Genomic DNA, 18947 nt, shown 5'->3' on the forward strand with positions numbered 1-18947 from the left:
GAGCAGGTGTTGTCACAGGTTGGAGTTGGAATGGTGGCCCCTTCTGTGGGCTGCTGGTGTGTCAGCTCCCTGCTGCTAGGCAGCCGCTGAGCATTCGTGAGTGCCTTTCCCTTTTTCCAGAAGGATATCAGCCTAACTTCTGAGCCTGGCAGCTGGCTGGGAGATGACTGAACAGTCTGCCTGCCCATGTGGGCTTTCACTGCTGTGTCATAGTTTGTGATCAGGAAGCTGCAGAAATAGCTCTTGGTCTGCGATGTTGGGACCATCTTGGACACCTGAGCAGGAGGGAGAATCACAAGACAAGGATTGCAGTAATCCCAGTAGCAGCTCCTTAGAAGCATCTTTAAAAGTCTGAAATAATTTTTGGTCTCCCTTAATATGCTTGCCTGTAAATTGCAGCACCTGCTTTGTGATCAGTTGTGCCATATATACAGTGAGAGTGATGAGGGGCAGATGGCTGGGAGCAGCATCCATGTGTTCCTCTCGGGTGAAGCTGCCCTGTTGGAAGGCTCCCAGGTCTAGGACGTGGACTCTTCACACTCTGGTTTGCTCTCTGACATTAATAGCACTACAGACAGGTGAAGCCAAAACACTTCAGAAAAGCTTAGGTGTCTGCTTTTGGCCAGTGCTGGGCTGTGGCATAGTGGGCTAGGTGCTGCCATCTATTTTTTAAGGATATAAAATCCAGCAAGTAATCTTAAGAAGCTTTATAGTGCTGGGTTGTTTTTCCCCTTTAATCACTACTTTTAGTTGTTGTTTTATGTGTTGTGATATTCCCAGCCCTATGCTCTGACATTCAGACTGGGACTGAGTCATCTAGGTTTGCATATTTGCAATGCTTTGTGGTGGTGGTTATAGGAGTTTTTCAGAGAAAAATAACTGTGTTGGATCCTGAGCAGCTAGCATGTTAATATTCCTGTTTGTGTATTAATTGCTGTTTGCAAATCTAAATGGAATTAATGGAGCTGAGAATAATCTGATTAAGAGGATTATTATTGTTGTCATGTTTTTAGCTGGAGAGATGTCCTTGTTTTGTAGATAAAATGCACTGCATTAAAGGAAAGGGGGAGGAGTGGGGGCAAAGAGCCTTAATGCAGGTTTCCTGGAGGAGAGCAGAAGAGACTGATACATGTGCCTAACTCACTCAGTATTCATTAATTTAGATAAAGGCAATGGAGCTGTATAAACAGCTTTTGCTGTTAGTAAAAAGGTGTGGTGCAGCCAAGATGTTTTCAAAGCAGGAGGCCATCTTCTAGTCTCATTCTTTTTCATTGATGCCATGTTATTATCAGATGACTTATTGCATTAAATGAAATAAAAAGGCACAATCTGCCTAAACAACAGGAAGAGCTTTCTCCAGATTCCCTTACTGGAAATCTGCATGGTGAATAAACTCCTGCTCCATCTGAAGGAACTACAGACCTCAGGGGATGGATAGTGGAGCTTTTTACCTTCAGTCCAGCCAAGCTGGTGAGGCTGGATGCTGAACTTAGCTGCTCAGATACACAGACAACATTCTTATCACATGCAGCCTCCTAACTGGGCTCCCACTGGTTCACTCCCACCTTAGAAACCCAGAGCTGGATGAACAGGAGGACTGGTGCCAGCACCACCTCCCTTTGCTCTCTAGAAGTAAGGTCAGGACAAAACTTCTCATGGGCTGTGTGGTGGTTGCATAGTTTTTACCTTTGCTCACTGAGCACTGCAGAAAAGAGGTTGCCCAAAGAAATGCTCTTGAGAATCCTGCTGAGGAGAATCTGTGTTTTCCTGTCTGGTTTTGTTGGACTCCTGTTGAACAGAATTTCTGGAGTGGAGGGCATGTGGGATGGCTGTGAGCTATTTGCTAAATGGTGATGCTGACTGATTGCACCAGTGCAAGAGCAGGATACATAAGGGAATGTAAATGTTACACAGATCACTCCCTTTGCTGTCAAACTCGCCCTAAGGAAATAAAATTCCTGGTGGAGAACATGTTACCTGGGCAAGCAAATCTGGCCAAATGGGCTGTCTTCCTCTGCCATCACAGGCGATACACTTCAAGTTTCTCTGATGACAGAACCCCCAGAGACAATCTCATCTGGGTGCATATGTAAAATGCAAGCTGCTTGGAGAATGCTCAAGTAAAGATGAAGAAGGGCTGGGGAAAGCTATTCTGGGTGTGGGTATTTATTTAGTTTTTTGGGTTTTTTTCTAACTAGGATCTTTTTATCTGGTTGCTCTTTACCCTACAGACCTTCTGTCTGCCTTCTGGTGGGTGCATAATGCCATTTTTGCATTTTGGCTGAGCTTTGAAGCACATAGTCTCCATGGTTGCAGAAGCAATAAGCAGTTCTAGCAGCTGAAGCTGTCTTTAGCAGGCAGTTCTACTTTCCTTTCTAGGAAAAACAGACTTTGCAAAAATAAAGCATTTTGGGTAGTTCCCTTCCTTGCCTTCTGCTCCCACACTGCCTGTTCAGCAAGAGAGTGGGTCAGGAGGATTGCTGCTGGCACTAGCAGGCAGAGGCAGATGTGACCTTGCCTAACCCTTCTCCTATGAGCTGGATCACCTAAAGGCTGGCTTCAAAAATCAGGTCCAATCTTCAGGAATTTTGCTTGAGAGGAAGATGGATCAGAAAGATAATTATAGAAAGAAATTGCCAGGAGCCATTAGCAGAGTGAATATGGATGGGTGAATATAGCTGTTTTCTGGCCAGAAATGTGAGATTTGGTATGGTGCAGGATCATCTCCACCAGGTTTACAACTGGTGAAGATGCTTCCTGCTCTTTCCCATCTATGGGGGGGTCACACTCCTTTTAATTTCCAGGCTTTGCAGCACAGGATCACCTAAAGGCAGCTTCAGTGCCTTAAGCTCTAGCTTTAAAGCACCACAGCTCTTAGCATGCTGGGTTCAGTGCAGGGGAAAGCTGCTCCAGCTGGCTTTGCCATTTTGGAAAGCATGTTTTATGTACAGTGTCACACTTGTCAGCTGCAAAGCCAGTACTACCACAACAGAGCTGTGTTGATCCTGCCTTCCAGGGTGAAGGAGGGGAAGCACTTCTTTCACTGCACTGCTTTTCACTTCACTTGTAACCAGCAATCTTTATCCTGGTCTTACAAGCTGCATTCCCTGATGCTATCAGGAGCTCTCAGCTGTAATCTGCCCACCAGGGATGACCCAGAAGGCTGGGAAGGAATCATATCTGGAGCTGTGTCTTAGGGGTATGTCATACAACTTCATGCACCTACAAAGGCAATGGAAAACTGATACCACTCTGGGACCTCAAGAGAAACTCTTAAGGGTTTGTTGATTTAGAATAAATGACAACATCCCAGTTCCTTTTGGTGTGATGCTGTGGATTGGTGTTGCTCTGCTCTTAGCACAGGTGCTTTTTTCATCTGATTTTCTTGTAGCCATTGAATGTGATTTATGAGATTGAGCAGTCCTTTCCTTGGCCACAACTGTGGCCCCTCAGTTGTGTGGTCTGCCCAAAGTGAGGCACACAAAGCAGCTCTTGCTGCCCTCCTATCAGCCCAGATTTTGCTAATTGCTCTTCAGAGGCTTGGCTGGGAAGATAAAAGTCATCTGAGAGCAAGAGGCAGTGGTGGTGGGAGATGGAGCAGCTGGCAGAAGCTGCCCCAAAGTAGGCTAATGAATTATAAATAACAGCTGTCAGGCTGCATTGCCAGCGTGCAGGAGCAGACAGGCTGTGTAGTAGCACTTGGTCTCCAGTGCCTTGGCTTGCCAAAAGGTGCATTCAATATTTATGGGAACCACGGCAGAGGCAGGATACAGGCAGGTCTGCTTCCTTTTTGGTTGTGCCTTTTACTGATTTCTAAGTTGGAGACTGATTAGAATAACTTTGCAGCCTGGAATATGCTGTTACTGAAAGTCACAGGCAGAAGATGAAAAGGAATGGAGAAAAGGATGGCAGTGGGGAGGGGAATTATTGTGTGTGTGTGCTGGGGCTTTTCGTGTCTCCACAGAGCCAGCTTCACCCTTGCTTTTGCTTTTGCTGAGCTGATCACTCCCAATCATCTGAAGAGGAACTGTAAATGTTTAAGAAATTATCTAAAGGTATTTGGATGGTCAGGTTTTTCAGATCTTCCTCCCTTGATAACATTATTGAGAATGGCAGGGGAAGGTCTGGTATTTGTAACTTGTGCATGGCCGTAGCTGCTGTAGTGCTTTGGAAGGCTTGTGAGGACACCAGGCTGGTTTCATACACATCTGAATGTGGAGAAATAAAACTGTCTTCAAGCCTGGAAATTATCCTTAAGGTCCTCTCTAACCCAAACTGTTCTATGAAATGGGTGATGATGCTAGCAGAGCAATTTAACACTCTCATCTAGAAGTTTATGGCAGAATCCCAGACTGGCTTGGGTTGGAAGGCACCTTAAAGATCATCCAGTTCCAACCCCCCTGAATGTACAGGGACAGCTCCCACTGGGTCAGTTTGCTCCAAGCCCCATCCAACCTGGCCTTGAACACTTTCAGGGATGGGACAGCCACAGCCTGTCTGGGAAAGCTGCTCAAGTCTCTCACCACCCTCATAGTGAAGAAAGGATTCATCTGAGGATACCTCTGCTGTACTGTGGTTACTGACAGAGGTAATCACTATTAGGACTAAGTTTTAGGATGTTAGAAGCAAATGATCTGGGGTCTCTTGAACAGATAACACGTTGCTGGTATCCTAATACATGGGAAGAGCTTCCTTTATTGATCAGATCTGCAGTATTGATTCAATATCAAAAATAACTTTTTTTGCATAAATCAAAAGAGATGCAAAACATGTCAGAAGCTCTTTCATTACTCTAATTAAAACACCTAATTAAAATCTAATTGCGTGCAAGTGACATCCATCAGAAAACAGACTACTATTTACTTGTTCATCCCTAATACGTGTCAATGACAAGAACTTGTTGTTTTCCATCCATTTTCTCACTTTACTTTTAAAGGGATACCATTTTTATGAAATATTACTGAAAGTTATTATTTTCTTGAGCTGGGAGGGCTTTCTTACCTTCTTCTACAGAACACTGCCTAAAACAATTCTCTCTTGCATGTGTTAGTAGAACCTCCAGTTGTGAAGAAGTCCTTTTTTTTTCCAAGCACTTGAACTGCTTGTACACTTGGGAAGCAGCACATCAGGCTTGGTGTAGAAGAATAGGGATGTGTTTTCACCCTGTCTTTGTCCCAGTGGTGTGCTCCTCCAGGTATTATTGATAACAGCCTGAATTTATATCACTGCTGCTGCCTCTCCTGTGCCAATATTGTGTGGCTAGGTAGTGATCTAGCTAGTGAACTGAACTGGCTGAAAGTTGAGTATTGTATTTACTCTTTGCCCTGGGCAGCAGACTGTGGTTACTTTTGGTGATGGTAGAGTGGTGTTCTGACACTTGGAATCTGCAGATATAAAGCATCCAGTGGGATTTGTCCTAGACTGAGCCTTATGTTTATAATGTGGATAGTGCTGACATCTGAATAAAACTTTTTGGGTTTTTTATCAAACTATTCAAGTCAGGCAGCCCCATTGCTTTTTACTGTTGGGGAAGAAAAAAAAAAGAAAAAGAAAATAAATCTTTTTCTCCCTAAAGGCACCTTACATCCTTTTCTCTAGTGCCATCCATACACTGCAATCCTACACAGACAGAGGGAAGTGATTCCATTTATATTGCATTTTCATTTTGTGTATTGCTTTGAGAACCTAACACCTCCCTTGTGGCAGGCCTAAAATGCTACAAAGCTGGAATGCTATCTCTGGAGTGACTTTCTTTCCTTTTGTCTTTCTAGATACTCTCCGTTATTACATGAGCTGTAGTGCTGGATACCCCAACCCTTTCCAGCAGGTGAGTGTCAGCATCCTAAAGCCCCTCAGCCCTTCTCAGCATCCTAAATCCCTTCAGACCTTCTCAGCATCCTGCAGGGTGTTGGATAAAGGTTTTGGATGCCAGTATGCAGCAAGCTGTAAGGTATTAGCTTTAGGGAGCACTCCACCTGTTGGTAAAGCTTTGGTAGCTACTTCCCAGCTCTGCAAGAGGTGGCACTGTGGTTTAGTGAGCAGCTTTTTCCACCTTCATCCTTAGCTGCAAAGCTTCATGGCCAGGATGCCCTCTTAGAGGGGTCCATGTATGATGTGATGTGGTAACCATGGCTTTGTTCCTGGTACCTCTGTTTACTTGGCACTCTTCTAAGGGCAGCAAGATGGAGACAGAGCACACACCATTAATGCCAGGGTGGGAATCTATATACTTCCTGCTTTGAATCTCTTTTTGTAGGTTCTTTTGGATTAAATAATGGCAACTCTCCACTCCCAAAATGCAAACACTTCTGTGGTTGAGGGAGGGATTCTCACATACACCTCTTAAACTCCTTGGATGTTGGAGGGTTTGTATCCTCAAGTATAAAAGTGAGTCATTATTCTTTTGTGTGGGGGCTGAGGAACAGCACCTGGGCCCATCCCAAACTTTGTCTTATGTATCAGAGGCCAGAGTGAACCCACACCACCCACCATTTGGCAGACACCAGCTGCTTCACCAGTTATATTTAGGATTTTTTCAAGTCTTGTCTTCCTCTGTTTTAAAGGGTGGGTAAGAACACTTTAAGCTGTGGTATGATGCACCGTTGCCATCTGTTGCGTTTCTGGTTGCTGAGTAGAGCCTGACATGCATGTGACATTCCTAAGGATTCTTCAATGGGATGTGAAGGCTGCACCCCAGTACAAACACCTTCTAGTGTTAATGTTGTCTTTCTCAGCCACCTGAATTAGTAGGAAAACCCAGCTGTGCTCTGGTGAGAACATGAGACCTTTGTGTCTCCTCTTTCTCATACCTCTCTGTCCTGAAGCTGGCTCCAGCTGTGTGTATGGGGTTTTTTGTGTGTGTGTGTTTGTGTTTCATTATTTTTTCTTTTGATACTTCCCTTCCCCTCTTCTTTCTCTCTGTACTACTTTCAGGTGGGTAAAAGTAAAACTTAGCCCTATTGAAGCTGCACCCATGTCAGTTGAGACACCCTTAACTTGTACCATTCACACCGATGATGCCTCAGCATTTGGGAGCAGGATTTAATTATCTCCCAGGAGTTCTTTTGGTTTCTGTGGCCTGAACTGCTGAAACTTTGCATGTTTTGTGTTGAGCAGAAGCTGTCAGGAAGTCACAAGGCTCTGGTGGAAATGCAGGATGATGTTATGGAACTCATGAGGTCAGCAAGCAGAGACCACCCCACCTCCAAGGTAACTCTGTTCAGGTTTTCTTTCCTTGTACTTTCTGGCTTCCCCTATCTTTGTACAAAGCTGACGATCAGCTCCTGCTAAACCATTTCCTTGGCATAATCATTAGCTTGTTGCTTACAGGAGTATCTTACTCGGATCCAGGAGGTTTTAAATGCAACAGAGATCAACTTGCAGCAACTGACAGCTTTAGTAGACTGTCGAAGTCTGCATTTGGTGAGTACTCAGTAACTGGGCTTAAGCTGAGAAAGAACAAAGGGGCTGTAGGGCCTGTAAGTGTACTGATTATCTTGGAGTTTCAGATCTCTGATGTGCCAAAACAGTTTCCAGCAGCTTTTACTGATTGACTCAGCAGAAAGGTGAATGGGAACTTGGAACAAGTTAGCTTTTGCTGTTTAAAGATCAACGTAGAAAACTAGATAACATTTCTTTATACATCTACAAGCTGCAGCCCTAAGGTTTCACAGACCTTCAGGGGTTTTTTTCCTGTAGCACCAGACTTGTTGCCTTTCCCATGGAATGTCTGATTGCTGCACTGTAGCATTGGGATAACTGCTGTCCAGCTGTCTCTGAAAGCAGGGACACAGAACATGCTCCTGTTCTTGGACAATGGGACACAGTGAAGCAGCTGAGAGGCTTAATGAAAATGTTGGGATCTTATGTTAGGTGGTAATGTCTGCCTTGGATTTTGTTGCTTTTTTCCCCACCTGCCTGCTTAAAGTCTTATTGTGTGGGGGTTGGAAATATTTCCATGTCTAAATCCAAGCTGGGCTTTGTGAGGAGAAATAAGGGCTAAATCAGTTACAAAAAATGCTTGAAATTAAAGTAGAAAGAGAAAAGGGACTACAATCTCCTCATTTGTTTCAAAAGCCCAGTCCAGAGGAAGGGCTTTTGAATTAGAGCTCAATGTTAACTCTCTACTGATCAGGAAACTTTGCTCATTTTTCTCTCCAGGATTATGTCCAGGCTTTGACGGGATTTTGCTATGATGGAGTGGAAGGCCTCATCTACCTGGTTCTCTTCTCCTTTGTCACAGCCCTCATGTTCAGTTCCATTGTGTGTAGCATCCCACACACTTGGCAGCAGAAGAGGTATAGAGAGGGTTTAGATCCTGTAGCATTGTAGAGCTCTTTCTTAATGAAGACTGAGACTGCCTGTTGGATTTGTGCCCATGAGCATATGGAGCTCTTTCCCATATAATCCCAGGAGTATGAGAGATGAGGCAATATAAGCACAGGTCCAACATAAAAAACCCCCAAACTCTATTGGCTTTTGCTCTGGCTGTGGTTAATATTTACATCTGAATCTTGTTGCACTGGGATATTACATGTGCAGAGTACTCAGTACACTGTCCATCTGTGAGTCAAGTCAGAGATTACCTCTCTCTACAGCTATAATCATTAATGCTTGGACTACTTACCACCTCTGTAAAGTACCTATTCCTCCCTTGCATTGTTTTGAGACATTTGTCTTGCTATGGGGAAGAGAACCAGACTGAGAAGCAGTTCTCACCTGGCTTGGCTTGTGCTGGGGTGACTGAGGAGCACAGCAAATGCAGACTGGGAGCTGTCTTGTTGACAGTAGAATGGGCAGATGAAATACTTGCAGACTGGTGGCAATCACCTAACAGCAGAGCTGTGTGGAACTGGTGTTAACCATGGTAACCAGGTTGATCAGTAAGTCTTGAGCAAACCTTCAGAGGGCTTCACTTGACTGGCTGCTGCACCACATGCAGCTGTGATAATAGCTTGGAGTTTTCTGCTCTCACAGAAGAGCAGTAGACTGCAGCAAATTCTTTTCTGTGATTCTGAAATATGATTGTGGTGCTTTAAGTCCAGGCTCAAGGTTCAAAGTAAAATGAAACATCCTAAACAATGGCAGGAAGGTAAAAACCTCCAAGCCTGCAGTGCCCACAGGGAAAGCCTTGGGAAGTGCGTGAGTGTAATGCTTCAGAAAAATCTTCATTTCCTTACTTCTTTCACATGCAGCTGTAGAGCCACTATCCAGAAGATCCTGGTAGTCTGTCCATTTGAAGGAGAAAGGTTTACACAGTGGTCTCTCTGTTCTGCCCCTGCTGCCTACCCCCAGCAAGGCTCAAGCTGCTGCTATGAAGCAAAGGATTCCCTCTTCCAATCTCCCAAGTGCTATTTCTTCCTCTGCCTCCCCCCAGGAGGTGGAAGATGTCAGAACATATTGCCTGTAAGAGGCTGTGCAGGCTGCAATTCCCTGAATAAATCTTCAGTGCCACCTCGTGGTACAGAAGCTGCAGGTGATGTTTGGGGATGTTCAGTCAGTGCCCATGCTGTTTCCCCCAGCAATGAAGTTTTTCCTGTAGAACATTTTACTAGCTCTAAGTGTTGCTAAAATAGATTTTAAAACTTGGTGCTTCATCCCAATAATTAGGGAGATAAAATAGCAGTGTATGTTACAAGGGAATACTATGGGAATTGGGGAAGGAACCAGCAGGCAAACTGACTTCGGTCTGCATAAAAATTCATCTAAATCCTTGCATTTTTAAGAGAAGAAAGCCTGTAGATGCAGATGTTGCAACTTAGTCTCTATAAAAACTTCTGAGATTTTGCTAGAAGCTGAAGCAGACACTGCATAACCAGAGCAGGACTTCACAGAAGTCAACAGCAACTTTGGACATGTCTACAAGAAATGGAAAGACACAGTTTTAAAGGATGTTTCCTACATCTCTTTTTTTACATATCTTTTTTTCTTTCTTTCTTTCTTTTTTTTTTTTTTTTTTTTTTACTGTTGTTTATTTCAGGATGTGTATCCATCCTTTGGTTGTATGACTGGACAGTTGCAGAATTGTGCCAAGCCCTGAGAGAGGGCTGAAGGAAGGCTGTGGGGTACCACACGGTGTAAAAGTCCAGATGGTGTCTGTGGGAGGGCTGAGTCAGTGTGGTGTGGGCTGTGTTTGACACTGCCACCCTAAGCCATCCCAAATGGGTATAAATGTGGAGGTGTGGAAGATGGTTGGGAGGTTCTTTAGGCTTGCTGTGATTTCCTGCAAACCCTACGTGTGGGGTGATTGGAGGGTTCTAGGAGGAACTTTCTCTCCTTCTTGCAGAAGCTCAGATGATGATGGGGAAGAAGAATCAGCTGTTCAAGGGAGTAGACAAACACATGATAACCTTTACAGAGTGCACATGCCCAGCCTCTATAGCTGTGGGAGTAGTTATGGCAGTGAGACCAGCATTCCAGCAGCAGCACACACAGTCAGCAATGCTCCTGTCACAGAGTATATGTGAGTATCCCAACACAAAGCCTGTACTGAAGCTTCTTCAGGTTTGCTTCACTCCTATTTCTGTTGTGAGGCTGGTGCCTGTGACCAAGTAGTAGAAAGCAGTGAAGGATTTTACCTAAAAGCTTGTTTTCTGATTTCCCTTCTCCCTGTAAATGCAGTAGCTTCAAAGGGCTGCAGGAGAAAGAGTGGTACTAGACAGCATGCTCCAGAATGTAGAAATCTGTCTAGAGAAAAAAAGGAAGGTATTGTCTGGAATCCTTATTGCACAATGATTCTGATCACCAGAAGATTTAATTCTTCAGACAGAGCAGTCTTGCCAGAAGATTTTAAGTCTTCTGAGAGCCAAGGCATAATCTATAGTCTCTGTTCTTCCACAATACTTTAAGTCAGCTCTGACATCTGTTGCAGTCTGGAGCTACGAGGTCCAGGTGGGATGTTAGAGCTTTCTCCAGAAGTGCTTGATTCCCTTGAACAACCTTCAGGGCCCATCTTTTTTAGGCTGGCACCTCATTTTGTTCTTCCCCTTAGACTTTGTCCTCATTTTATCTCCATTCCTGCAGCTTGGCAGTTCAGACGCTGTGGAGAGGCAGATTTTCACACAGACCTATTTTTAAATAACCTGCCATTATTCAGTGTGGACCCATCTGAGTAAGAATATAAAGACAGTGCTTAATTTGAGGAAAATAATGCCAGTTTTGTGTCTATGTCTGACAAAGAGAACCCACTTGGCCTGTAAGGAAGCTTGGAGGGAGACTTGGAGGTAGTTTTGGGGGTGCAGATGCTCTGACCTACATCACCATCAGAGATCTCCAGAGAAGCATGGCACCTACCCCCTGTTACCATGTGTGTCTTCCTTTCCTAGGAGCCAGAATGCAAATTTCCAGAACCCCCGTTGCGAGAATACCCCGCTCATTGGCCGGGAGTCCCCACCTCCCTCAGTAAGTCTCTCTTTACTGCTCCTCTTTGCTTCAGCATCTTTGGGGAATACACATTTACCACTGCTGTATACTCTCAAGGGAGCTGATTATGCAGCCAAACACAGGATCTGGCCCATAAATGGCAATAATTTGAATAGACAACTCTTGTCTCACCTGCCATGGAGAATAAAACCCTGATATGCTACTTTGGACGTTGCACATAATAAGAATAAAACTCAGTCTCTAAACACTGGTAATGCTATGGGCCCAGTCCTGCCACCACTGAAGTGCATGAGTATCTTGGTGGGTGACTTCAGCAGGATGATTCACTTGCATGCAGTGTACTTGCAATCTGTGGCATTGTGTCCTCAAGTTTAAAAAGAAACTTGCTAAAACAGTAAATTCAGAGTTATCGCTGAACCTCTCTCCTTAATCTGCCCTAAAGAGCTGATAGGATGAAACCTGTATTATTTTTTTTTTGTTGAGATTTTTTTTTTAAACCTTTCTTTCACGACTGTTTTACTTTCTTTAGAAATCTATTTTTGTATTTAATTTCCTATGGAGGAAAACCAAAACAAAACAACTTTCATGGAAGGTTTTGGTATCTGGAGTGGCCTGATAGCCATTTCTGTGTGCTGGATAAAACAGGGGCTTGCCTTCATGTCTGTAAGAACTAGATGAATCTTGGCCTCCTTCATGGGATCCTGTAAAGCCTTCCTTACACCTGAGCTTGGAGAACATGCTCACAGTGCTCGCTACCTTGGTGGTGTTATTACAGAGGATGAGTAGTAGCATGCTTAACAATCAACCAGGTAAAGAAAATACACTCTGTGGTGCATGGTTTTCAGATTCATGGGAAGGAGAGGAAGAGGAGGTTGGAGGCTAAAGGAGTAGGAAATACGGTGCAAAAGAGAACATCACACTCCTGGTTTCACTTCAGAAGGATCAGTTCATCTTGCAATAGAGAAAGTGACAAAAGTGGAGAGCTGATCCTTGTCTTTGTACTTGGCCAGACCTCTTTCAAGCCTCACAAAGAGTTTTTCCTGATCCCTGGTGGTAGTCTGATCTCCAGCTCTGGTAGCATTATCTGCTCTCAGCAATGAGATGGTCTCAGGAGAAGAGCTGCTGTTCCACACATGTGGCAAATGCTTTCCTGCTGGTGTTGCTTGTTGTGGGAAGGGCACTGTCCTTCTGGCACTGCCAAGGCACATCTTCATTTGATACCTGTAGACCCAAGGTCCTACTTCCCCTTGCCCTGTATCCAAGGGACATTCCTTTCCATGAGGGCTTCAATTATGCAAGAAGTTCCTTGGTTCTGCAGTCACTGTTTGTATTAATACCCTGAGGGGGGGGGGGGGTCTGAGTCCTGGTGCCTTAGGGTGGTTTCTGAGAGTAGGTAAAGATGAGATTTTACTTTTTTTCTCAGAGTAACTTGACTTGACAGCCATCAGTCCAGGCTAGAGGGAACTGCAGGAGCTTGGGGAGGAGGAAGAGTGCAGCACTGCACCTATAGACAAAGAGCAGGCTAGAGGATAGAAGTGTTTTCTGGAGAGACACAGTAGATGGGCAGTGAAGAAAAGTGTTGTCTGTTCTTGTCTTGGCATTTAGCAGGGAATGGAGCTTTGCTGGAATTTCTATATTTGAAGCTCTCCATAGCAAGTGGCTGAGACTATACTGAGGCAGAAGAAATTGTAACTTTTCATAGGAAATGAGGAAGAGAGGGGGAGGAGAGAGGATGAAAAGGAAATGACAATGCACATAGCCCTGCCTCTTTTTTGGGGAGAGGAAAGGGGGATAGACATCTAAGCAGGTTAAGTCTAGTGGGTATAAGGGCTGATATATATGTATATGTATACATATTCTATGTAGGTTTCTTTGAAGAAATGGTGAAAACTAAGATGTGATGATCCTGCTGCATTGTTTGTCCGTTACTTTTCCTGGCTTTCTGTTTGTTTGTTTGTTGGTTTGTTTGGTTGGTTTTTTTGCCTTCTCTCATTCCTTCTGTTTTCTCCTTCTTGCCCCAGGGCTATTATTCCCTTAGGGTTGTAGAGCCCACCTTGTTGCTGACACACACACCACAGCGTTTCACTTGCTTGCACTGTGTTTTTCATGCACGTTGAGGCTGCACTCTCTTTTTCTCTCTCTTTCTTGCGTCATCACAGTTGTATTTGGCTGCCATGGACAGTAGCAGCCATATGAGCTGGCAGCTTAAACCCTCGGACAGTGCACGGACATACTGGTAACAGCGCCCGCAAATGGAACAGGTACTGGAAAAAAAAAAAAGGTCCTTCTTGCTCAACCCTTTCTCCGCTCCCAACCACCCCCTTCATCCCTGCACTCTTTATCCCAGGCCAGTGCCTTTGATTTCTTCACATTCCTTCCCCTCTGCACCTCCCACCCCATTCCCTCCTGCCAAGGGGTAAAATTAAAATCGGTTTCCGCTCTGGCGCAGACTCCAGGAGAGCTTTCAACCTCGGGAAGGCTTCTGGTGCACGTTCTGAGGGTTGCTGGCACCCATGCCTCACAAAAGCTAACTCACAGCAGCTCCAGCTTTTAAGTCCACACTTGAACACTTACTACTGGGTGCTGAACAGCTTGAATGCTTACTACTGAGTGCTGCTCGAATGGAGAACTTACTTTGCACTTCAAATGCAGAGCAGAAGTTCTCCCATCACAAGAAGACATTTTCTAGAAGTACAGAGAACCAATCTCTGTCCCGATTTTCAGTCGGGACTGGTTGTCTTAATTCAGCTTTTTGCTTCCCTTGAGCCCTATTGCTGTTCTGTTTCTCTTGACTGGTCATAACACCATATGCCCCAAACCACTGATACTTACCTGCCACAAGCTTTTAGCTCCTTGGTAGGATTTTTAATTTGTTGAAAGATCCTAGTTGGCAATGATGGCCTGTCCTGAAGATTTGCTTCATTGCTTGTTACATCTGTGTGCAGCTTCTCCTTTAATCCTTGCATTTTAAGTCAAAAAGGAGCAAGTCTAAAAAATACTTCCCTAAGGGTCCAGACATAAACACTAAGATCTGTTTCATTCTGTTTCAAAACCTTTTACTGTTTTGTTTGTCCTGTGTGTGTCCAAATCATCCTCTCCATGTCCCACAGGCTCTGTGAACAGGGTCCTCCTAGTACCATATCCCTGTCTGAATGCCTCATGGGCTGTAGTTGCTGATGTTCTCCAAGACAGCCAATGTTTCTTCCCTCATAGTGGTCCATGGCAAAGCCACGTGCCTACAGACAGAGTAGGTGTCTGCATTAAGCCTTGTAGTTTTTTAGCTTGGTTGAATAATCTGAACTACCAGGCAACTCCCCTGGTATGAAGGCCAATGCTCCTTCAAGGGAACTTCAGGAACTGGAAGGTGTTAGTTCCAGTTGGAGCAGAAAGCCCACAGCTTTTGGCTCATGCAGTCAATGACTTCTGATTGCATTTTACTTTCTGTTCCCAGAAATACATGACCAGAAAGCTGCTGTTCCTTCTTTTCTGCTCTTCTTATTGGGACTTTTGTCAGCTTTGCATTGGATTCCTTCCCATCCTGTTGCTGCTTGATCTTCATTCTTGCTGCCTCTTGCTGTTTGCCTGCCTTGTGGCATGTTGGGAAGGGTGCTGTCTGAATTTGGTGTCTTGATGCCCTCTGTCCTGGTGCATGAATGCAAACAAATCTGTCCTGAAGCATGGTGCTACCACCCTTGAAAGGGCCACAACTTTCTTCAGTCTTAATTTTGCAAAGACTGCTCTTGGGCATCAGCTTATGGTGGTTTCTCTGCTTTTTAGTTCCTGCAGGGGGTATTGTGGCACTGCTAGAGGGGTCTGTTCCATGAGATAAAACATTGCTTGTTGGGGTGGGTGGAAATTGAAGTGTCTTCATTCTGGACCTGAAATCTCCTCTGGGCTGAAACCCTGATCTCAGTCTGCACCATTTTCTGTTTAGCTAAGATCACACCCAGAGTTTAATGTGGCTGGCTGCAGGGCTCAGAAAAAGGCATTGCATTCTTTCCAAGACTTTAAAAACAAACAAACCAAAATGAAGGTCTGTTCTTTTACCTTTTGAAAGCTTAAATACCTTTGAATTCAGAACCCACTGGCTGGAATTTGCTGCTTCCCTGCATCTTGTACCTCCCATACACAAAGATACCAAACCCTGTGTGTTTACTCTGCTCTACCTATCTGGGAGGTGGGTCAGCCTTTGAGAGCTTGAATCCAAAAGCTTTGGTCTTTATTGGATTACCTGAATAGCTCTGGCAGGAAATCAAAGTCAGGGTAGCTGGAGAGAGATACATGTGGGTTTTTAACCACAAATAGTAAATGGTTTATATTCAGTCATGTTTTCATATGGTAAGTGATCTTCCAGCATAGTACATGTGAAGTACTCATGGGCTGCACAGTTCACAGAACCTGGTAGAATTTATGGCCTCTAAAATTAACTGATCATTCCCATTATTTATTTTCTCTGCAACCAATGATTCCTTTGTACACTGGCTTATATGTGTTAAGCACCCAACTAGTATGTGCTGGCAAACCATACCTATGAAAACTTATACCTTAACAAGGCTGAATGGGAAGGAGAGACTTTTTTTTTTTTTTCCTTTGGAGAAATAGAAAAATAAACTTGTGTGCAATCAGCTGTGTTTGTCCTAGCTGGCTGGTAAGTGACTGAGAGGTGTGCTGTGTTGAATAGCACAAGCCACCAGGAGAAATGGTAACAAGAAGTCTTTTAGGTACTCTCCTTTTTAGGGTAGCTGAAAGGGTGGTGAAGGTATGGGTTGAAACTTGCCCTCTGTGCTGTTTTTCAAAGGGTAAATGAGGGTGTATAGGCACGTGGGCACTTCCAGCAAGAGTGCTGGAAGAATGACTGCATTGTGCATGTTCTTTAACCTTCTATGAAAGCTCCTCTTTAAAGGAAACTAAATGCAAGTGTATACCTGTATCTGTGTTAGGGACTGTATCCAGGTTACCTCAGAGTAGAGTCCAAGACCTCCTCAGCTCTGAATTGTGTTCAGGCTTTAAGTCTTTAGAATTACTTTTTAAAGGAGCTAAAAATTTAGTTATTTTAACTGTGGATAATTGAGTTTGGTTTCATATCTGTGTGACTGGCAAGCATCTGCTGATACATCTTCATCTGCTGGCCTGTCCAGATGTTTGGATCTGTGATTTCCACAGCATTTTTTCTCTGCTTCCCAGCAGAGGATGCACTGAAGGACTTTGCTGAGGGACTGCTGTCAGCAGCAAGTGGAGCAGAGCTTGGAGTGTGACTGGAGATCCAGTGCATCCCAGTTGAGCTGTACTGGTTATGACATGTGCAGTGAAATGGTAGCTCTCTACTTCCAGGTTTCAATCACACTTGGTCATTAAAAATACACTTTAAATAAGGAGGAACTTGTTCAAACTGAAAAGGGAAAATGTGCAAAAGTGCAAAAACCCTGAGTTAAGGAGAGAACATCAGCCCTAACTCTGACTGCTCTTGAGTCTTGATTTGTTCATTGTGGTGGATTGCAGGTAGGTTTGAATATAAAATGTCCTCTGCTTGACTGTCCAAATCTTGTGTTCCTGATTACTTTGTTTTAGTGACACTTAAACTGTGGGGTGTTTTCTTGGTGGAGGATGGAGTAAGTCTTTGGCTTCTCCCTCCATGATGGGTGTACTTTGTACATCCTTGAAAAGCAGTTCATCAAGTAGCCCTTCTTGATTTTAATGCTCTAAAGAAAGTTGATTTTTCATGTTGTGTGCTGAACCTATATGACTTGTTCAAGAAGATGCACAATAACCTTCCACAATCTGAGATTTATTTTTTTTTCTAAATACTTCTTACAAAACCTTAGCGCTTGGAAGTGCTCTGATCATACTCATCTCCTGTCACATCACATGGAGTACAAATGGAAAATGATCACTCAAATGCATTTTTCCTTCTAAGACACTCTTCTCAGCATGATGCTTGGCTGGTCACTTCTGCATTTCACTACCAGCACCATGCCCTACTTACTCTATGAGCAAATTCTTAGAAGGCAAAGCCTCTCTTAGCCTGTTGGGTTAGTCTCATATGTTTTAACAATGTTCTAGACTTCATTTCTGAATCAGTAATCACAATTAACTGTGTAGATTATAGTCCTTAAACTGGCTCAGCTTACTATTTTCTACCTTATTCCTTCTCGCTGGCAAAAAAATACATCTTAAAAAGAGAAAGAACAGATGTGTCCTTTGTCTTCTAAATATAGAAGCCATTTCTGGGCCAGGGTTTTATATTAAGATCCATGTTCTGCAGAAAGTTTTACAGTTATAGAAGACACTAAAAGATGATTGCCTAAATAAGCCATAGGTGTCTTCATGTTGTACCCATGGGGTCAGCTCTGCCAAAGCAGCCTTTTTTCTTTTCCATCGTGCAGAGTTTCACCCTGGGTCAGTCTTTGAAGGAATACTGATAAAATGCTGTTAAGTCCCCAAAAACCCCTTAAGGAGCTTTTGAGCTCCTAAAGATGCTTCATAATGTTCTTCCCCAGTGGGCAAGATAAATCATCCCTCCTGGTGAGGGAACTGCCTTTCAGTTGTCTCCTTGCCAGTTTAACCAGCTATTCTATGTGGTTCAATTTTAAAGGTGATAAAAAGTCAGTATGCTGAAGAGCACTCTTGAGAAGTAAGATTACAGAATTATTCAAGCTCTAGCTGGTATAAAAAGAGGAATAAAATGTCTGTCCTCATTGCTTGGTTGTTAGGAACATGGGAGCAGAATCCCAGAAGCAGTAAGGTGGTTGTTGATGAAGGCATTGAGCATATTGGCATAAAGAGGCAAAGTCTTTTGTTCTTACTGCCAGGTATTATTTATTTGCTTTTCAGCTCATTTTTCAAAGCTGAGTGGCATATGTTACCTCAGTTGCTTCTGGGAGCTGTTTTGGATTGCCTTGCTTAGAATAAGAAAGGAAATAAAGGGAAAAAAAAAAAACCTCACCCTCAAAATCATCTTTCTGACTTTCTTCTCTCACCCCTAAGCTGGAGATTTTTCTACTGCTGCATGGTTCACAGGTTGGATCCTAAGCCAGGGTGGATTATTAACTATCTGATAACTATTAGCTAAATCCATCTTGTTTGATGGCAGCCTTTTTCCAGCCTGACAGGGGCTGTTCTTTCTTGGGTGTAAGTTGTGCAAAGAGTCATTCTTCCACACTTTTCTTTCAAACTGCCCATCTGTGACACATGAAGTCTTCTGATGCCCTCATTGCCATAAAATGAAATATCAACATGCAGTGTACACCCAATGTCTTTTCAGCCTCCTTTTCTGGCATGATTGAAAGCAACAACGTGACTAAGAGAGGATGAAGGTGTGAGCTGGGGTTTTACATCTGCATCACTTCCATGTTCCTCTCTTGTCCTAAGCAGACTATGGCATATTTTGACTCCTGAGGATTGGATTTCCTTCTGTGTAGAGTGCTTAGATAAATCATTAGTCCATCTGTGCTGCCCTGACCAGCATCCTTGCAGCAGGCTGACAGTGTGATGCTCAGACTCAACCCTGAGACCAAGCCAGCAGCTCCTTGGTACGCTTGCTGTAAATACAAACCATTTTATGATGG

General features: G+C 43.9%; 1 protein-coding gene across 3 annotated transcripts in view; it reads left to right on the top strand.

Moving 5' to 3' along the window:
• Positions 1-18947, top strand: part of TTYH3 (tweety family member 3) — a 77256-nt gene that overhangs the window by 52480 nt on the left and 5829 nt on the right. Inside the window, exons 8-14 of one of the 3 annotated variants that reach the window (XM_030459547.1) lie at positions 5772-5827; positions 7117-7209; positions 7330-7422; positions 8161-8297; positions 10286-10462; positions 11325-11400; positions 13542-13643. In XM_030459547.1, the coding sequence (XP_030315407.1) occupies positions 5772-5827; positions 7117-7209; positions 7330-7422; positions 8161-8297; positions 10286-10462; positions 11325-11400; positions 13542-13622 (713 nt within the window). In that variant the 3' untranslated portion in view covers positions 13623-13643. Of the gene's footprint in view, positions 1-5771; positions 5828-7116; positions 7210-7329; positions 7423-8160; positions 8298-10285; positions 10463-11324; positions 11401-13541; positions 13644-18643; positions 18813-18947 lie in introns of those variants that run through there. The other 2 variants (XM_030459549.1, XM_030459548.1) reach the window with 2 other exon arrangements.

The sequence above is a fragment of the Calypte anna genome, chromosome 14, assembly GCF_003957555.1.
Source record: "Calypte anna isolate BGI_N300 chromosome 14, bCalAnn1_v1.p, whole genome shotgun sequence".
Taxonomy (NCBI): Eukaryota; Metazoa; Chordata; class Aves; order Apodiformes; family Trochilidae; genus Calypte; species Calypte anna.